Source organism: Schistocerca nitens, chromosome 2, assembly GCF_023898315.1.
Source record: "Schistocerca nitens isolate TAMUIC-IGC-003100 chromosome 2, iqSchNite1.1, whole genome shotgun sequence".
NCBI classification, from domain to species: Eukaryota; Metazoa; Arthropoda; class Insecta; order Orthoptera; family Acrididae; genus Schistocerca; species Schistocerca nitens.
Genome location: NC_064615.1, coordinates 573,323,809 through 573,344,356, shown reverse-complemented (window position 1 = coordinate 573,344,356; position 20,548 = coordinate 573,323,809). Strand labels below are relative to the sequence as shown.

The window sequence follows — 20,548 nt, the reverse complement described above, 5'->3', positions numbered from 1 at the left end:
TAATGCAGTGCCAACACAATGCCATGTTCACAATATCTGACAACTACAGAACACTTCAGTGACAGAAAATACGACTTTATAATGAGATCTGATGCATCTAATATGTGACACCATGTGGCACTCTTTGTTCGACATGGGAACTTTACCAGCTAAACCGCTGGCGGTGTGGAAGGGAAAGTTGGCTCTCCATTGGTGTTTCCTGGGCAATGGCGTCGTTTACCCTGCTGGTCAGCCAAACGTGAAAAGTCACAACTACTTGTAAACGCACTATAGTAGTGTCTCAGTGTTTTCAAAGATTCAACATCAATTGACTGCATTGGGCAGTAAAGTCTCCAGACATGAATGCAGTTGAGCATGGGACCTGTTCAAGGTGGCCATTGCACAGCATCCGCATCGACCTGACAATCTTCAGGACACCACTGAAGCTCCCATTGAGGAGTAGAACCTCATACCCCAAGATAAAGTTGATGGTCTCATATGGAGTGTGCCTCACAGAGTGGAAGTACTGATCTGTGTGTGGGGTGGACATACTAACTACTGACTGATAATCATCATCATGAGATGAAGACTTTCACAGTTTTTGTTTACACGATATACACTTAGGAGAGAGTCTACTTTGTTTCTTAATGTTTTTTTGTAAATAATAAAATTGTTCTTGTTTTTTGGAAAAAAATGGTGTTTATTCTGTTAATAAGGTATTGCCACCATTTTGGTTTAGTGATCTAATATTGCAAACTTCTTATGATTAAATCCAGAGTATTCAGTTTGAAAAAATCAAAAAAAATCAGGACAATTGAGAAAATCCTTTTCCATATATCTCGTTTGTTTACTTTGGTGCTTATTAAGTGTATAGATTGAATTACATTGGGATAGATTACAACACAATCTCACCCTCTTCTCAGCTAGTCTTTCCTTTCATGTCCTCCGACTTTTATAAATGCAGTCTGGTATCTGTATGTGTTGTGAGTAATCTTTCCTCCCAGTCTTTTATCCTTCTACCTTGAAATTTCCAAAGAGAGTAAGCCAGTCAATGTTATCAAAAGTTTTCTCAGAATTCACAAACATTATAAATTTAGATTTGCCTTTGTTTAACATATTTCCTAAGATAAGTCATAGTGCCAGTATTTCCATATGCGTTCCCAAATTTCTCTGGAACCAAAACTAATCTTTCCCGTGTTGACTTCTAATATATTTTCTATTCTTCTGTAAATAATTCATATCAGTATTTTGCAACTGTGACTTGTTAGCTGCTGGTTCAGTGGTGTTCACACCTATCAGCATCTTCCTTCTTTTCTCCTTGAAGTCTGGGGATATTGTGCCTGTTCACGTATCTTGCATACAAGGTGGAATAATTTTCTCATAGATGGCTATCCCAAGAATCTCAGAAATTCTGAGGGGCATTGGTTCCCACTTACACATTGTTCTCACAGTAACATATCTTCCATCTCATCTGCATTGACTCCCTATTCCCTTTCTGTAATACTGTTTTGATGTTTATTTTCGTTGCACTGCCCTTGTGTATATTTCTTTCACCATCCAGCTTCACCTCCCTTGCTTAGTTGTGGCTAGCTATCAGAGCTCTTAATTTTCCTCCAGAGGTTCTGCATTTTTCCTGTAGATAATATGGTTCTACAACTTTACATTTGTCCTCTAGCCATCCCTGCTTAGCCGTTTCACACTTTCTGTCAGTCTTATTTTTAGAGGTCTATATTCCCTTTTGCCTGCTGCATTTATATATTTTCTCCTTTAGTAAATTAAATTCAGTCTCTTGAATGTTATGCAAGCATTTCTATGGATTCTTGTTTTTGTCCTTTTGATCCTTTGCTGCATGCACTGTTTTGTCTCTCAGAGTAAAAACTTGACTTCTGTTATTGCATGATAAAAACCAACATTGAAAACAATTTTGTTACTGATGTAAATGCCATCTCTTACACCACACCAGTAGCGTTTTTACTGTCTTCATATTTTCCTGTTACTTGAGTGAGGATAATATGTGCATGGAACAATTTAAGGTTGCAGCACACAGATTTTGCAACACAATGGCAGGACAAATTCTATAGCAACACGTGTGTTTGACTTTTTGTTTTGCAAGTCATCATCATTCTCTGATTTGCTTTTGACATAGTGTCTCTAATTGTTAATGCTAACTTATTCCATCTATCTACACATTTTTATTACCTCTTTTAGTGTTTAACAAAAGTCTATAGTTTCATTGGACGTGGAAATCAGTGTTTGTTTCCATACTCTGCCTGCTGCCTTGCAGAACCATGTCTAACATTTTTTGGACAACAAGAGACAGTGTGGTATTGGGTTGCAAGGCTCACTCATCTTTCAAGTCACTTAACTTGCATGTTGTGTGTAGCCGATCCTCTTCTCTGTGTAATCAGCTACGTTGATCTCCCAAAAGCTTCTTCTCTGAAGACTATAGCTGGTTAAAGGAATTTCTTAAACTACTTCTCTATCCTTGAAATAATTTGGGTACTCGTAGAATACTTTTCAGTTCAATCTCTTTATATTTTCAACTTCCCCAGACAACAACTTCTTCAAGCTAACTTAGTCCTTAAACATTGGGCTCATTTATACATATTCAGATACCATTGGTTTGATAACCAAATAATTTATGAACATCATACATGTGTCTTGTTTCGTTCACAGCCAAGACATGAAGTAAATTAAAAGTCCCTAGTCTCAAGTGAGTCCAATATGTGGATGAACATTTTTCTTGTTCTTCTCTAGCCGTACACGGAAACTCTGTGGACCGTACAGCAGATACTTGTCAGCCGCTGTTTGGCTGTCGGGTCCATCTTTTTCTTGTAACTGTTTTTTGACCTGCACATACAAATAGGTGTATTCGTTTCTCCAACTCACCTCTAAAATGTCGGGTGTTCGAAACGGTGGAAGGCCGAATGGCTCTAGAATTTACTCTGAAATTCTCGATACATATTCTCCCCCCTAAAATGGAACATGCGATATTTTATACAATCATTATGTAAATTTGTATCGCATACAATTCTAACAATATACATTCCAACATAGATCTTTGTACTCATTTAGAATAAATTTTAGCTAATCTTTCATTTATTCTGCTCTCACGCTATTTTGATATGAACCCCGAATGTTCCATCATGGTCTGGTAAGTTTTCCTAATAGTTAGGATTCGTTAGGACTCTATCTCAATTTCCAATCGCAAACTCCAGGTGTTCATGACACTTGAGTACTTTATTCTTTATTCTAATTCTTTGTACTACGTCTTTAGTTACAATGGTCTTATTATTTATAAACTTCTTGTAGTCTGGAGAAACTATAGGCAAAATAAAAGTGTTCCTATTGACACTCATAAAATATAATAATGCTACCAGAATAATTTCTACAAAATTTTATGACTTTTGTCATGATACTGTCCTTTCCCCTCCAGAAACAGTACCCATACCTCACATACGGGTTGATCCTATGAGTACCCTTTCTCCTCCTGTTTTGGTAGGTGCACCCCCTTTTTTTTAATTCCTGTTTTCTTATGGTACAGGTCAATCCCCTTCTTGGTGCCCCTGTTCACACAGTATAGGTCTGCCTATTTCATCCAATACATGCTGGGTGTGTCCCCCCTTATCCTTCTTGAGTAGGCCTCATGGTTCATTGCCCTAGTATACATCTTTAAGTACACTATAACTAAATATTATCTGGTAAAACTAAAACCTACTTCATCCTTCATGCTTGCTTTTTCATACTTCTCTTTTATACCCTAGAGTCCTCCTTTATGTATCAACTATGTTTCCAGCATCTACTTCATGCCTACATACATTGTTCAATATATAAGATGCTTACTTAGGTTATAAGAGTCCTACAATCCTACAAGTCGTCAGAATATTTGTTAGACTGACATTCCTGAATAATTATCACAATTAGTTCCTCCCTGACTTATGCTCATTAGTTATGCTCCTTAGCAACATGATAGTTGTTTTCAAGTAACTAGGTAATGTAGAACCATCACAATGAACAACCATAAGTGCATATTTCTCTATGTGCGCGTTCTTTTCCCCTACAACACTTGATGGTTCTCACATCCTTTTAATCTGGACTTTCATTGTTTGCGTCTTCATGTTATGGTGTGTGTATGCGCAAGTGTGTTTGTGTAGCCTGATTCTTTGGCGTGATTATATGAAATAAGTTGAAGGTTATTGGAAACCGTGGAAAATAAGAAGGACTTCAGCGATAGAAGTATATGCATGTGGAAAGAGGAAAAGATAGACTGGTACTCAGGTACTCAGAGGAGAAGTAAGAAAGGAAAAAGTAGAAATCGTTGCTACGATTGAAGAAGAGAAAGAAGATAGCCCCAAAGACAGGAAACCCTTCCCACCCACCTTCCCCAGGATCCCTACTTCACCGGTACTTGAGTGAGAAGCCAGAGGAAATATGATGGTAAACACCTCCTACAGAACAGATATTCTCACCTTCACTTTTGAAGTCCCCAAAGAAAAATCTTAGCAACCCCTATGGAATGGCAAATGGTGAAGAACCAGTCACACTTGTCTGTGAGGGTTGTCTGAAAGGTGTGGTGTGTGTTTCATGTTAGTCAAGCTTGTACTTACACTACCCACCCCTTCCAAAACTAATACAAACCCTCCCATCCACTTCACGTCTCATAAAAGGTATAAAATGTTCTGTAAACAATAGAAAATTATGCACTATGATAAAAATAGTTGTTTAGTCATTCAGTTTATACTATACTGTTATACACACACAAAATGCTCTATTCAGTTTAAGCTGTCTTGACATCAGTCGGTTTAAATAGTACCATCATATTATACTTTCCACTAATATAACATTGTATTTGTTTCGCTTCAAGTCTAAAGATCACTGTTCATTTGTGATTCTCTTAAATTGGTCTCAATCTTGTAGTCATATCCGGTTTTGTATGTACTAAAATTATAGGATAGTTTAAGAATTCAAGAATAGATTAAAGAATAGTTAAAGATTTGAAGGGAATTCGGTACAGGAAAAATAGTACAGAAGAAACACCGAAAACAACTAGGGATCCGACAGTCGTCACTCCGCTCGTTAACACAGAATGTTAATGCCCCTGGGGGACAGATGTGACTCTGCCCGGATCCCATGGATCTGATATTAAGCTCACTTGAGCAAGTGCAAACCAATGCTTCTCGTTACATTTTGTGTGAAAGTCTCCCGACAGCAAAACAATCACCACTTTACTAGGTAACACAACATCAGGTAAAGTTATTCTGTTTTCTACTCTATCATGGACAAGTCTGAATTCTTTCCATAAATTATCTATGCCTCTCTTAGTATCAAACAATGGAAAATCCAGGATGGAAAGTAACAATACCAGAGAAGGAAAGTCGCTACTCACCATATAGCGGAGATGCTGAGTCGCAATAGGCACAGTAAAAAGATTCAAACAATTAAAGATTTCGGCCATTAAGGCCTTTGTCAGCACTAATATATATATATATATATATATATATAATCACACACACACACACACACACACACACACACACAACTTGCACACACGTCTGCAGTCTCAGAGAGCTGAGACCAACAGCTGGTCTCAGCTCTCAGACTGCAGACGTGTGTGCAAGTTGCGTTTGTGTGTGTGTGTGTGTGTGTGTGTGTGTGTGTGTGTGTGTGTGTGTGTGCTCTACTGCTGACAAAGGCCTTAATGGCCAAAAGCTTTAATTGTGTCTTAGTACCAGTAAGTTCTGAAGCTAAATTTGAAGAAACGTTGTCATTCCTCCAGATTACTTATATTTACTATGTCTGAAGTGGCTAGTTTCTCTTCAACATTTCGTTCCATGTTATCTGCTTGAATGATTACGTCTGCAATTTGCGATTGGACAAAAGGAATTAGCTTATCCTGTTTTTCAACACTCTCCTTCAGGGCGTGCAACCTCTGATTTACAACATCAAATGTAACATTGCATATGCTTTGAAATGATCCAAATTTTTCGACAAGTTCTGTTTCTACATTATTACATTTATCTTCAATGTCAAATTCTAATTTTTTAGTTAAATCTTGAAGATGCTCATCGTGTCTTTGGTTAAATTCAGTAAATAGTTTATTAACGTGAGTATTCAAAGAACTAGTGAGTTCACTCTTTAAATCTAACTTCAGATTTTCTATCTTATTATTTAAAGAGTCAAATTCAGTCTTTAATAAAACTATACTAACAGACCGCGGCCGATTTAAAGGCTACCACCTAGCAAGTGTGGTGTCTGGCGGTGACACCACATTCTTCCCCCGCAAATCGCCGTACGGTTGTGTAATAAGGCTTCCGCCTGGTGTGGGGAGGACCCCATGTTGACGTATGGGACGAGGTGGGAAGCCTAACAACAGGCGAGGCCGTGCCACCCGCACCCTGCCATTTGGTCCAAGGGGAGCTAGGAAACGCCTGAAAACCTAATCCAGGGTTCACGCCAACATGCGGTGTACGCGCCCGTAGAGAGACAGGAGGGGCCGAAGGGTCGACCTCCATTGGGTCGGGGCACCCGACGGGCGAAGACGTCCTTTGGTCCGGAGCGGGCAAGAAGTACATGGCGGAGGACAACGGGTCACGGGAAGCGATCGACGGCGCGTGACCCAGGGAGGCGCCCGGCGGTTGCAGCGTCGCGTCCACTGCGGGCGTCGCCGGCGGGAGAACAGGCGGTGGCGGCGGCGGCGTCGCGTCGCCATGGGGCAAAAGGGAAGGCATCGTCGGTAACACCTGGGGCTGAGGCGAGCCAGTAGATGGGTCCCCAGGGCGCTGACCGGACGGCACCGTCGCTGAAAGCAGACGGTGAGCGGCAGAACCCGTGCGACGACAGAGGCGCAGCTGATTGAGATGCCGACGCACCTCACCAGAGGCCCCCAAAACCGGATACATAGTGCGGCCGAGGCAGCGAAGAATGCGCCCTTCGAGCCAACGCCGTGAACCTCGATAGTTACGATAGTAGACAACGTCGCCTGGGGCAAAAGCAGGTGTCTGCCGCTGCACAGGAACCTGATGTGGCGGATGTAGCAAAGACATCAAGGTTCGATGAGGGCGACCGTGGAGCAACTCAGCCGGCGAGCGACCATCTCGGGGCTGAGAGCGATACGAGGACAAAAAGAGCAATAACGCCTCCTCCCGAGAATGCAACTCTCTCAACTTCAACATCTGTGACGTGAAAGTCCGGACCAATCGTTCAGCGGCACCGTTTGACTGAGGCGAAAATGGTGCGGATGTCATATGTTGAATACCATTGGCCTTGCAGAATGACTGAAATTCTGCGGACATGAATTGTGGGCCATTGTCGGAAACAATAGTCTGTGGAAGACCTTCAATGCAAAAGATAGCAGATAACGCTTGGATGGTGGCAGAAGACGTCGTGGAAGACATCCGGACAACAAAAGGAAAATTACTGAATGAATCTACAACAACCAACCATTGACCATTCCAGAATGGACCAGCAAAATCGATGTGTAAGCGTTGCCAAGGGGAAGTAGCTTTTGGCCTTGCAATGAATTTCCGCAGTGGGGCGGATTGTTGTTCGCCACACGCCATGCAAGAAGAGCACATATTCGTAATCGCAGCATCGATTCCGAACCAAGAACAGTGCTGACGAGCAAGGTGTTTCGTTCGCACTATACCCCAATGTCCTTGGTGGAGAAGCCGTAAGATAGAGGACTGTAACGAATGTGGGACCACGACCCTGGACTGATCATTATCAGAATGCAACAGTAAAACACCACGTCGTACAAAAAGTCTCTCCTTGTGAGCAAAAAATCGGCGAACCAACGGATCCCCAATCCGTGACTTTGACAAGGGCCATTGCGTGGCAACAAAACGCAGAACGGTAGCAAGGACAGGGTCAGCAGCTGTGGCTGTAGCTACACGACAAAAATCAATCGGAAACGATTCGACCACGTCATCAGTTTCCTAATCAAAGAACATGCAAGCAAGATCGGAAGAATCGAATGCTCTATCCTCAGCAACAGGCGTTTCCGTGCTTAGCAGTGGACCGATACAAGATATCGTAGCGGTACTGCGAGAGGAAAATAGACCAGCGGATGAATGTCTGCGCTGTACGCGGAGGTACAGGCTTGTTCGGATGAAAAAGCGACGTCAAAGGTTTGTGGTCTGTGATGATGGTAAAGTGATGACCATACAAGAAATCATGAAACTTAGTAACACCAAATACGAGAGCCAAAGCTTCTTTCTCGATCTGTGAATAATTTCTTTGTGCAGACGAGAGCAATTTGGTCACAAAGGCAATAGGGCGATCGTGCGATCCATCCTTGTGCGCAAGCACAGCACCGATCCCGAAATCCGATGCATCCACCATCAACAAAAGGGGTTTCTGGGGATCGAATGGCGTAAGGCAAGTATTGGAAAGCAACGCCGATTTCAACTGGCGAAAGGCGCGTTCACATTCCGTCGTCCAGACGAACGGAACACCTTTACGGCGTAAGCGATGAAGCGGAGCTGAAATGGAAGAGGCGTGGCGCACATAGCGATGATAATAATTGATTTTTTCCCAGCACACTCTGGAGCTGCTTCAAATTCTGCGGCGAAGGCAAGTCTTGTATGGCACGGAGGTGCTCTGGAGTGGGATGTATGCCTTGGGCATTGATTACATGTCCCAGATATGGTAAGTCCCGAGCAAGAAACACACATTTGTCCTTCCGCAAGCGAAGACCATTTTGGCGCAAGACCTGAAATAATGTTCTGAGATTGGCTAAATGTTCTTCTTCCGTCTTTCCGGAGATCACAATATCGTCCAGATAGTTTGCTGCAGTAGGGACCGACGCACGAACAGTTTGCAGATATTGCTGAAACAATGCAGGGGCGGATGCACGCCCGAATGGCAGTCGTTTGAATCGATACAAACCAAGATGCGTGTTAACCACCAAAACGCGCTGGGAGTCTTCGTCCACCGGTATTTGCAAGTACGCATCTGCAAGGTCCAACTTTGAAAAATATTTACCCGGCCACAGTTTGTCAAAAAGATCTTCCGGGCGGGGTAAAGGAAAAGTTGCAATCACTAGTTGGGGATTCACTGTTGCCTTGAAGTCCACACAAAGTCTCAATTTTCCGGAAGGTTTTGGCAAAATTACTAAGGGTGATGCCCAGAGAGAAGCCTGCACACGTTCAATCACACCTTGTGATTCCAAATCGTGTAAAGTTCTTGCGACCTCATCACGCAATGCGTGGGGAACATTGCGCGCTCTGAAAAATTTCGGTAACGCGTTTACTTTCAGTTCCAAATGTGCTTTATAGTTCTTAGCGCAACCAAGGCCCAGTGCAAAAAGTCCGCAAATTCTGCACATAGACGAGAAACACTGTCTGAAGGCACAGTCTGGTTCACTGATGGGACCTGATTGACTATAGACAAGTTAAACAACTGAAATAAATCTAAACCAAACAAGTTCACTGCAGCAGAAGAACGAAGGACGTACAATGACACAAGTTTTGTTTGTCCCTTGTATGTTGCAAGAAGGCTGCACTGTCCTAACACAGGGATATGCTGACCGGAATAGCTACTGAGCTTAACATTTGCAGCACGCAACGGAGGTGTGCCCAGCTGTTTGTACGTGTCTTGATTGATCAGTGAAACTGCAGCTCCGGTATCGAGCTGGAACGGTATCACTTTGCCATTAATGTCCAAATCTACAAAACGTTTATCGTCCTGCTGACGACACGAGCGATTGTCTCGTGCAACGTGAACTGACACTGGTACAGAATCACTTGCTATTTGACGGCATTTCCGGCGATGTCGACGCACACTATTTGTGGGAGGAACACAGTCACTGTTAGAGAGAGTGGCACGGGGCGGAGTGGAATGAACTACATGAATTTCCATGGGCGAAGTTTCACGAGCCAGAGTATCCTTGGTTCGATTCCGATTCCGGCGCGAAGCAAAGGGCCTGGAATGGTTGTGAGTGTCCGATCTGAGCTTTTTCTGGCAAACACTTTGAACATGGCCTTTTTTATTACAGAAAAAGCAAATAGCCTGGCGTGACGGGCAATTCTCACGCGAATGTCTAGTAGCAAACTGCGGGCATGATTTTAGCACTGCATTTGCTTGCTTGCGCGGCACACGTGGCGGAGAGCTTGGACGCGCGGACGGGCGCGAGGGCTGTTGACTGTTTCGTGCAGCGCGCCCGGCGGGCCGGTTAACCTGACACACGGGTGGCGAAGTTTCAAATGATTTCTGAGCAAAGTCAAGAGTGTCCTGCCAATCCAATATGTCCATCACTTGTTGAAGGGAGGGATTGACTAGTTTCAAAATCTGTTCCCGTGTACGAACATCAGAAACGTTCTGTGCAATTGCATCACGTACCATAGTATCTGAATAAGGGAGTCCACATTCACACTCAAAAGTACAATCCCTAGTAAGGCCTTGCAAGGTTGCAACCCACTCTCTATTAGTCTGACCTGCCGTACGTTTTGTAAGAAAGAAGGTATACCTTTTTGCAACTACATTGACTGATTCTTTGAAATACGCATCTAATGCAGACAAAATTTCGTCGTAGGACAGAGTTGCTATGTCGCGTCGGGGAAATAATTTCACTATCACACGGTATGTGGCCACTCCGACGCAAGAAAGGAGAAAAGGCTGCCGCTCATTACCTTTAATTCTGTAGGCGGCGAGATGGAATCCAAATTGGCGTGACCACTCCGTCCAGCTTTCCAGTGCCGCATCAAAAGGACGAAAAGGTGGTGCAACTGCGGCCGCCGCATCGTTTTGCATTGCACGTTGACCCTGGACGAGCTGTCCAAGTGCATCCCATAAGGCCTGTGTCTGCTGATTCTGCAAGCGATAAAATTCGGACAGTACATCTGGAGATTGTGGCGAAGCCATGACACCAGTAAATCAGGAATATCAATACGAACGCAAAATTCTCATTGCCATATGTTGTGAATTGGCAGGAGCCAATCCACGGGGTTTGGAGGAAGCCGAAAGGCACGCGTTAAGCTCACGCAGGCTGGCGTGAGGTCTGGAACAGGACACGGAAATGAGACTAGTAAAAAAGGTACGTAGCTTCTGGAATACTTAACTTTAATCCATAATTGGTGAACATCGTTCTTGATGGTACATGCATCACAAGATAAATAGCAAATGATAATGGCGCCTTGCTAGGTCGTAGCAAATGACGTAGCTGAAGGCTAAGCTAACTATCGTCTCGGCTAATGAGAGCGTAATTTGTCAGTGAACCATCGCTAGCAAAGTCGGCTGTACAACTGGGGCGAGTGCTAGGACGTCTCTCTAGACCTGCCGTGTGGCGGCGCTCGGTCTGCAATCACTGACAGTGGCGACACGCGGGTCCGACGTATACTAACGGACCGCGGCCGATTTAAAGGCTACCACCTAGCAAGTGTGGTGTCTGGCGGTGACACCGCATCTCCCTCGCTGTATCAAGTTTTGCGGCAGCTAGCATCGTTGCAGGAACCCTCGTCCTTGTCTTTTGACGCATTGTGTTCATTACTGTCTTCATATTATCGCCGCCGCACGCATGTTGTGGCGGCTAGGGTCTAGTTCTATCAATGCAAGAAACAGCCCCATCAGTCTTACCGGGCGTGGGCTGCTACCCTGCACGGTCTTAGTCGCAAGTGTCATTTTGTCACGGAGCAGTGGTGAGAGTCGTATGCCCACGTTATGGTGCGCGACGTCATTGTTCGTTTGGCCCCTGATAGGGAGGTCCGGCAAGGGGCCCTGCAGTTAGAAGACCCTTCCCTCGAGGAAGTCCTGTCCATTGCTCAATCGTATGCAGTCTCTCACGCTGCCGGTCAACAGCTGGAAGCGTGGTGCGACGTCGTGGCGGTTCAGGGCAGCGCAGCCGCATCCACTGCGTCCGGGGTGGACGACGTGCAAGCGGTACAATCCGGCCGTTATGGCCGCTCCCGCACGGGGCGTAAACAGAGTTCCGGCCGCCGGCCCCTGCTACCGTCCTGTGCGTCGTGCTATATACATCACGATCGGTTGGAGTGCCCCCAGCGTTGGGCCGTTTGTCGCAAATGTAATGAAAACGGACACATTGCTAAAGTTTGCCGCTCAGCCTCGAAAGAATCGAAGGAAGCAGTTACAGAGGACATGGACGTTGACATTCAGGAAGTTTCATCGGGCCAGGCTCCCGACGCATCGGCCCACAAACTCTTTATTGAGGTGTTGGTCCGGTCGCGCCGATTACACCTGCAGGTAGATACGGGTGCGGCGGTTTCTTTGTTGAATGCACAAACTTACTCCGACCTTGGGTCGCCCCCGTTGGCGCCAGTTTACCGGCATCTACGCGGTTATGGTAAACAGTTCATTCCCCTACTGGGTCAATTCACTACCGACGTGACTTACAAATCAGTCACTCGGCCTATTACTTTTATTGTTGTCAGTGATGCGTGCTCCGCTAATCTTTTTGGCTTGGATGCCTTTCAAGCTTTCGGGTTTTCTATCACTGACACCATACAGTTGGTCTCCGAAGACGTTCCCTATCAATCATTAGAATCTTTGATCTCTGACTTTCCAGATATCTTTGAGGAGGGCCTGGGGTGTGTTTCAGACTTTGAAGCTCACTTAATGTTGAAGGCGTCGGCTCGCCCGCGTTTTCTCCGCGCGAGGCAGATCCCCTTGGCTCTCTCCGCCCTCAGGTAAAAGCAGAGCTAGACCGGCTGACAGCCATCGGCATCGTTCTTCCCATTTCTTCTAGTGAGTGGGCTTTGCCCCCCGTTATTGTCAGGAAACCCTCGGGAAAATTACGTCTTTGTGGCGATTTCAAGGCCACCATTAATTCCCAATTGGTGGTGGACACCTATCCTTTGCCTCGTGCTGATGAATTGTTCTCTGCCGTAGCGGGAGGCCAATATTTATCGAAAATCGATCTTTCGGAGGCTTATCATCAGATACCTCTTGATGAGGACTCCAAACGGCTGGCGGTTGTCAACACCCCGTTTGGCCTTTACCAATACCAGCGGTTGGCCTTCGGAATATCCAGTGCCCCGGCAATATTCCAGCGTTATCTTGAGCACATCACGTCGACAATCCCTCATTGTATTAATTACCTGGACGACATAATTGTCACGGGCCGCAGCCCGAAGGAACACTTGCACAACCTTCGCACCCTCTTTTTTCAAATTCAGGTCTGTGGGCTTGCGTTGCAACCTGCGTAAGTCAAACTTCTTCCAACCGTCCATTGAGTATGTGGGCTACACAATCTCTCGGCACGGCGTCCAGCTGCTAGGAAGTTTGGTCCAAGGTATCGTCGACCTTCTGCGGCCCGCTTCGCTGAAGGAGTTACAAGCTTTTTTAGGCAAGATTGCCTATTACCACCGGTTCATTCCCAGGGCTTCCACCATCGCCCGCCCCCTGTACTGCCTTCTGCGCAAGGGTGTTCCTTTTGATTGGTCGCCTGCATGCGAGCGAGCGTTCACCTCGTTGAAAGGCCTCCTCACGTCAGCGCCGTGTTTGGCTGCTTTTGACCCCCATAAGCCGTTGGTCCTGGCTACAGATGCTTCGCAGTATGGGGTAGGGGTGGTCCTGGCCCATCGCAACTCAGATGGTTCCGAGCAGCCACTGGCGTTTGCGTCTAAAACTCTTAGTCCCGCACAGGCCCATTACTCCCAGGTGGAAAAAGAGGCTTTGGCCATTGTCTACACTGTTACCAAGTTTCACCCTTTCTTGTATGGCACGAAGTTTCAATTAATCACTGACTATAAGCCATTAATATCATTATTTGGCCCCGCCTCTCAGATTCCGGATAGGGCGGCCCACAGACTACAGCGCTGGGCCTTGTTCCTCTCTAAGTACCATTAAGACATTCATTTTCGCCCTACTGGACAGCATGCCAATGCCGACGCTCTTTCCCGTCTTCCAGTGGGCCCGGAACCTAAGTTCAATCGAGAGGAGATTATGTGTTTTCATTTGGATGTGGCGTCCCGCCAAGCGGTTGATGGCTTCCCGATCACTAGTTCTAGAGTCGCCAGGGAAACGGCAGCTGACCCGGTTCTCCGGCAAGTGGTTCGCCTCATTCAGCAGGGTGGTCATCCTGACCTCCAGGCCGGGCCTCGGACCCTCTTCGTAATTATTTTGTTCTATGAGACCGCCTCTCCGTCTTGGAAGGAGTTCTCCTTCTGGCTACCGATGATACAGCTCCTCGCGTGGTTGTTCCTGCAAGTTTGCGAAGGGAGGTCCTCACGTTATTACATGAGGGGCACTGGGGTGTTTCCCGTACTAAAACCTTGGCTCGCAGACATGTGTACTGGCCCTGTATTGACAGAGAAATTGAGCACTTGGTGGCCGCCTGTTCCCAGTGTGCGAGCCAACAGGCATCTCCCAGGTCACCGTTCTCTTCATGGCCGCCTGCAACCCAGGCATGGGAATGTGTTCACATCGATTTTGCGGGCCCGTTTCTCAATGGCTTTTGGCTCATTGTCATTGATGCTTATTCCCAATTTCCATATGTGGTTCGCTGCTCCTCAACCACTTCAGTGGTTGTAATCCAAGCACTAGCAAAACTCTTTTGTGTGGAAGGTCTGCCAGTCACCCTGGTCTCAGACAATGGCCCTCAGTTTATGTCGCAGATCTTCCAGGATTTTTGCAGGCGCTTCGGTATTCGGCATGTTTGCTCTCCCCCCTTTCATCCACAATCGAATGGGGAAGCCGAGCGCATGGTGCGCACGTTTAAGACACAGATGAAAAAGTATGTGCACGAATTTCCTGCGGACGAGGCGTTGACGTTTTTCCTGACGGCATACTGGACCACACCTATGGGAGAACGCAGCCCTGCAGAGCTCCTCCACGGGCGCCAACCTAGGACTCTGCTGCACCTCCTTTGGCCCGGTCCTCGCCAGTCTTTGCAAAACGGAGTACCCAGCTTTCCACCGGGTATGTCGGTCTGGGCACGTGGGTTTGGTCGCAATCCACGTTGGATACCAGTGGTGGTCCTGCGCCGAAATGGCCGCCGGCTCTATACCTTGCAGACGGGGGACCGGGAGGTACGTCGTCACCATAATCAGCTTCGTCCACGTTTGGGCCCCCACCCTCCGACCCCTCGAGCACCTGCAGTGGATCACAGTGGCTTAACCCCCCGAAGGAGGAGGAGTGCAGTAGCCACCAGAAAGATCGCGGGAGGCGCACATCGGCACGGCGCGTCACGGACGGTAGTTGCCGCAAATAGTCCCGTCCACCAGAAGGCACGCGAGAATTCGGCCGCGACCTCTGCCAGCGGAACAACAACAACAACTCAGGCAGCACAGGCCGTGCTCAGTCAGTTTACATCGGGCATGCCTATGAGACAGTTCTCGGTCTACTCTGAAGTGCAACGGAAAATGTGAACCATGTTACTACATTAAGTATTATTAGTTGTCTCTTTTTGACATTTTAAAGTATCATCTCAGCCTTAACTTCTGTTGTGAAAAATGTTGTATGTTTGTAGTTTTGCTGAACTGCTTAACACTGTTGCTGATTTGTACATCTACCTCTTCGTACATATTTGGTAAACCATTGTGAAGTGCATGCCAGAGTGTACTTAGCATGATAGGATTTCCTCTCATTCTAATCATATATAGAACATTGGAAGACTGACTGCTTAAACACCTCTGTAGGTGCTGTAATCATTCTAAGTTTGTTTTCATGATTTCTACAAGAGTGATACATGGGGAAGAAGATCTCTACAATCTTCACTTAATATTGATTCTTAAACTTTTATAAGTGGGCTTCCATGTGATCATCTGTGCCACTCTTCAAGAATCTACCAGCTAAGGTTATTCAAATTTTTAATGCTCCCCTTTGGCTCAGACAAATCTGTGGCCACTGGTGCCACCCATCTTTCTATATGTTAAATATTCCCTCTTAGTCCTATTTGGTAGGATCCCACACACTTCAGAAATATTCTTAGATGGGGCACACAAGTGATCTGTTGGCACTGTCGTTTGCAGATTGAGTGCATTTTCCTGCTACCCTGACAATTGAGCCTGTGTGATCATTCCATTGCATATCCATTCAAACTGTTATAACAACATTTTTATATGAATTGACTGATCCAAATTGAGACTCATTGATAGTGTAACTCATAGGAGAATACTTTGCTGTGCTTTGTCAAGTGCATTTAAAGCAAGTTGCCAATCTTTGGAATCTTATCAAGATCTGATATTATTTGTGCGGCTTTCTTCAGACAGTACTTCATTACAGATGACTGCATTATCTGCGATAACTCTGAGGTTACTACTAATATTGTCTGCAAGATCATTGCTACACAGCAAGAACAGTACAGATCCCAGTACTGTTCCCTGGGTCACATCTAATGTTGTTTCTGCTTCTCTTGGTGACTCTTCATCCAAGATAACATGCTGCATTCTCCCTACCAAGAAATTATCAGTCATCTCATAAATTTTGTTTGAGTGACCAAATGATCATACTTCTATTAATAAATGCTTTTCAGAAGTCTAGAAATACTACGCCTGCATTATTAGCTTGATCCTTGGCTTTCAGGATGCCATGTGAGAAACAAGATGTACAATAAAATATTGGACAAGTAAATTTATATCTACATCTACGTGGATTCTCTGCAAATCACATTTAAGTGCCTGCCAGAGGGTTCATCAAACCAACTTCACAATTCTCTATTATTCCAATCTTGTATAGCGCGCGGAAAAAGTGAACACCTATATCTTTCCGTGCCAGCTCCGATTTCCCTTATTTTATTATGGTGATTGTTTCTCCCTGTGTAGGTCAGCATCACCAAAATATTTTCGCATTTGGAGTAGAAAGTTGGTGATTGAACTTTCATGAGAAGATTCTTCCGTAACAAAAAACGCCTTTCTTTTAATGATGTCCATCCCAAATCCTGTATCATTTCAGTGACACTCTCTCCCCTATTCCCGATAATACAAAACGTGCTGCCCTTCTTTGAACTTTTTCGATGTACTCTGTGAGTGCTATCTGGTAAGGATCCCACACCAACAGCAGTATTTTAAAAGAGGACGGACAAGAGTAGTTTAGGCAGTTCCTTTAGTAGATCTGTTACATTTTCTAAGTGTTCTGCCAATAAAATGCAGTCTTTGGTTAGCCTTCCACATGACATTTTCTATGTGTTCCTTCCAGTTTAAGTTGTTCGTAATTATAATTCCTAGGTATTTAGTTGAATTTACAGCCTTTAGATTTGACTGATTTATCATGTAACCAAAGTTTCACTGATTCCTTGTAGCACTCATGTGGATGACCTCACAATTTTCGTTATTTAGGGTCAATTGCCAATTTTCGCAGCATACAGATATCTTTTCTAAATCATTTTGCAATTTGTTTTGATCTGCTGATGACTTTACTAGTCTATAAGTGACAGTGTCGTCTGCAAACAACCTAAGATGGCTGCTCAGATTGTCTCCCAAATTGTTTATCTATATAAGGAATAGCAAAGGGCCTATACCACTATCTTGGGGAGTGTGTGATGGAATGAGTAACCTAATGTGAACTGATTTACTACCCTTAATTTTAGTTTCTCTGTCATCCGTGAGTGTCTGTGCACTAAACTTTGGTACCGAAAACTTTAGTGTGAAAATGTTCCTGTAATGAAATATAAGGTATGGTTATAAAATAGCTGTCTGTTGCTGTAAAACATTTTATTTCAAAAACATACATATTTAGTCACTGTCACCCTCAATAAGTTTCCCTTGTCTATCGCTACAAAACTCCACGCATATTTTCCATTGATGGAAATTGTGCTTGAAGTCTTCCTCTGTGAGCTTCTCTTGATGGCATGTGCCACTTTTTCTTTCACCACTTCAATAGACTCCAGTCTTGTCCCTTTAAATGCAGATTTGACCTTGGGGAATAGAAATAAGTCATATGGTGCTAGGTCAGGCAATAAGGTGGATGGTTTAACACTGGGATGATGTACTTCTTTAGGAACCTCTTAACAGACAATGCAATATGAACTGGAGCATTGTCTTGATGCAGAACCCCTGACTTGTTCTTCCACAGTTTGGTTCACTTTTTCTTATTTTCTCATGGAGCTGAGCAAGAACCTCAAGGTAGTAATGTTGGTTAATGATTTGACCTTCAATAACCCAGTGAAGATATCCTATTCCATGAATATAGGAAAAAGAATCTTCATCACTTTGACTCTTGATTAACTCATTTAAGCATTTTTCAATCTCAGTTAAGTTGGGCCCTTTCTGTGCATGGATTGGCTCTTGGTTTCTGGATCATAAGTAAAAAACCTAGATTCATCACATTTTATCGCCCTTTTCAAGTAGTTAGAATCATAATCAATGGTATTCAAAGTGCCGGTCCAGACATTTTCACAGTCTTCTTTTTGTTCAGTCATGACAATTTTTGGCATCAGTTTTGTACACACTTTTCTCACATTAAATTGGCTATGTAAAATTTGCCGTATGTATTCTTTGTCAGTTCCTACAGCTTCACCAATTGGTTGAATAGTCAGCCGACAGTCAGATCAAATCAGATTACACACTTTTTCAATATTTGCATCAGCTTTTTATGCTGAAGCTTGTCAGGGGAATGACTCATCTTCAACATCTTGTTGACCATCTTGGAAATGCTTGAACTGCTCAGAAAATCATGTACAAGATAAACAGTCTTCACCATACACTTCTTTTAGTAAAAGGTAGATTGCAGTAGCACTTTTTCAAAGTTTCATGTGAAACTGTATGACAATTCAATGCTCTATTATTACACTTGTCATTCTTCTGACAGAACAGAATAACAGCTCTTACGCAAGCAGAGGCCATACACACGTGATTTGTCTACAGACACCAGAGATGCTGAATTTGACTGAGAAGGCTTCAGGCTTTATGGTTATTTGTCATTCATCTTTGGTACATGTGTACCTAATCTGTGACAGCATCAGTCCCACTATTTTATAGCTACACCTCATATGTAAAACAGGATTTCATTTATAACATCTGTCTGAGAAAGTCCTACTCTTCTCCCTGAATTTTTTTGTGTAGCTGTATGATTAGAGGGCAACGGCCTTGCCACAGTGGATACACCGGTTCCCGTGAGATCACCGAAGTTAAGCGCTGTCGGGCGTGGCCGGCGCTTGGATGGGTCACCATCCCGCCGCCACGTGCTGTTGCCATTTTTCGGGGTGCACTCAGCCTCGTGATGCCAATTGAGGAGCTACTCGACCGAATAGTAGCGGCTCCGGTCAAAGAAAACCGTCATAACGACCGGGAGAGCGGTGTGCTGACCCCATGCCCCTCCTATCCGCATCCTCACCTGAGGATGATACGGCGGTCGGATGGTCCCGATGGGTCGCTTGCGGCCTGTAGACGGAGTTTTTTTTTAAGCTGTATGATTAGAGTTGTCATACCCTTTAGGCTCCAAAAACCGGAATTATGTTATTAGTATTTAAAATGTGGCAACAATGAGTTGTAATGGTGACTGGTTTTCACTATGTAGACTTGCATGCAGGTGATTCTACCAGTATACAATTGTTGCATTTGTTTATTAGCTTTCCATAAACATTAATGTTTAGAATTTGCTTCAAAATCTGTTGGGTGCTATCTGCTGTCAAAAGTGTTGCAATTTTTATAGATATTTCTTTTCTCTTTTTCTCCCTCTGTTAATTTCTCTAAACATGCAATCTTATAATAGTAGTTAATGCTAGCTATTTATTCATTTTAGGTTTGGCTGCGTCGTGGATGTGTTGCTTTGAGAAGACTGATGCTACATGTGTGCAGACTGGGTGATGCAGGGCGTCTGCTTCAAATGACTGCCAAGGCTTTTCCAAGTATACAAGAACTCAGCTTACAAGAATGCATGCCACTCAGCATGCCTGACTACTGTTTACTTGCTGGCTTTACTGAACTACAGGCCCTCAACTTGTCACGTTGTAAGGTTGGTTGTAAAACATTTATTTTTTTTATATTTTATGTATGAATCAGCCAGTAGCCTTTTTTTTTTACACACACAACTTGAACCACATGCATTGAAAAATTATTACTATATGTGTTAGAAGTCCACTGTTCCATGTAATCTAACTATATAAATATGTACACTGTGTATGTTTTGGCTTCTACAGAATGTAATGCAGTGAAGAATTGTCAGTAGAAGAGATATTGATTTACTTGAAGAATCTAGCTTTTAGTGAAGCAAAATGGTAATGGTAGTGTAACATGCACTGTCTGTTTTGCTGGGATAGCATCTACAGTATGTTCTGTCCTTGACCAAGTTCGACTAAAAATGGGAACAAGCACAGAAATGTTATGATAACTCATTACTGCTAATACTTATTTGAGTGACAAAAACCGGGGAAAATACTCCTATACCTCAGAAACATCAATACATTATAATCTCTCAGGCCCCTTGGTGAAGTCAGTATAATAAATAATCAAGTTAAAATACTTAATAACAAATAACTTTTCCATTTCAGTTTTCAGTTCATTTTCTTGTACTTGTTTTTAAATGATTCCTAAAAATCAGTGTTCAGTCAACATTCCTTGTGGCTATGGCATCACAGTAGCTTTATGAATAAAGTTTGGCAGTCTCCATGAGCAATATATCACCAATAAGAAAAATGTGAGCAGCTTAAAAGGATTTTGTGTGCTGTTTTTTAAGAAAT

The 20,548-nt window shown here is 44.1% G+C and overlaps 2 protein-coding genes across 4 annotated transcripts in view; both read left to right on the top strand.

Annotated features, from left to right (window-relative positions):
* Positions 1-20,548, top strand: part of LOC126236615 (uncharacterized) — a 206,682-nt gene that overhangs the window by 8,977 nt on the left and 177,157 nt on the right. The window lies entirely within an intron of this gene.
* LOC126236614 (F-box/LRR-repeat protein fbxl-1-like) overlaps positions 1-20,548 on the top strand; it is a 119,746-nt gene that overhangs the window by 64,694 nt on the left and 34,504 nt on the right. For both annotated transcript variants that reach the window (XM_049946053.1, XM_049946052.1), the window contains exon 7: positions 19,612-19,824. In XM_049946053.1, coding sequence (XP_049802010.1) covers positions 19,612-19,824 — 213 coding nt within the window. The remainder of the gene's footprint in view (positions 1-19,611; positions 19,825-20,548) is intronic.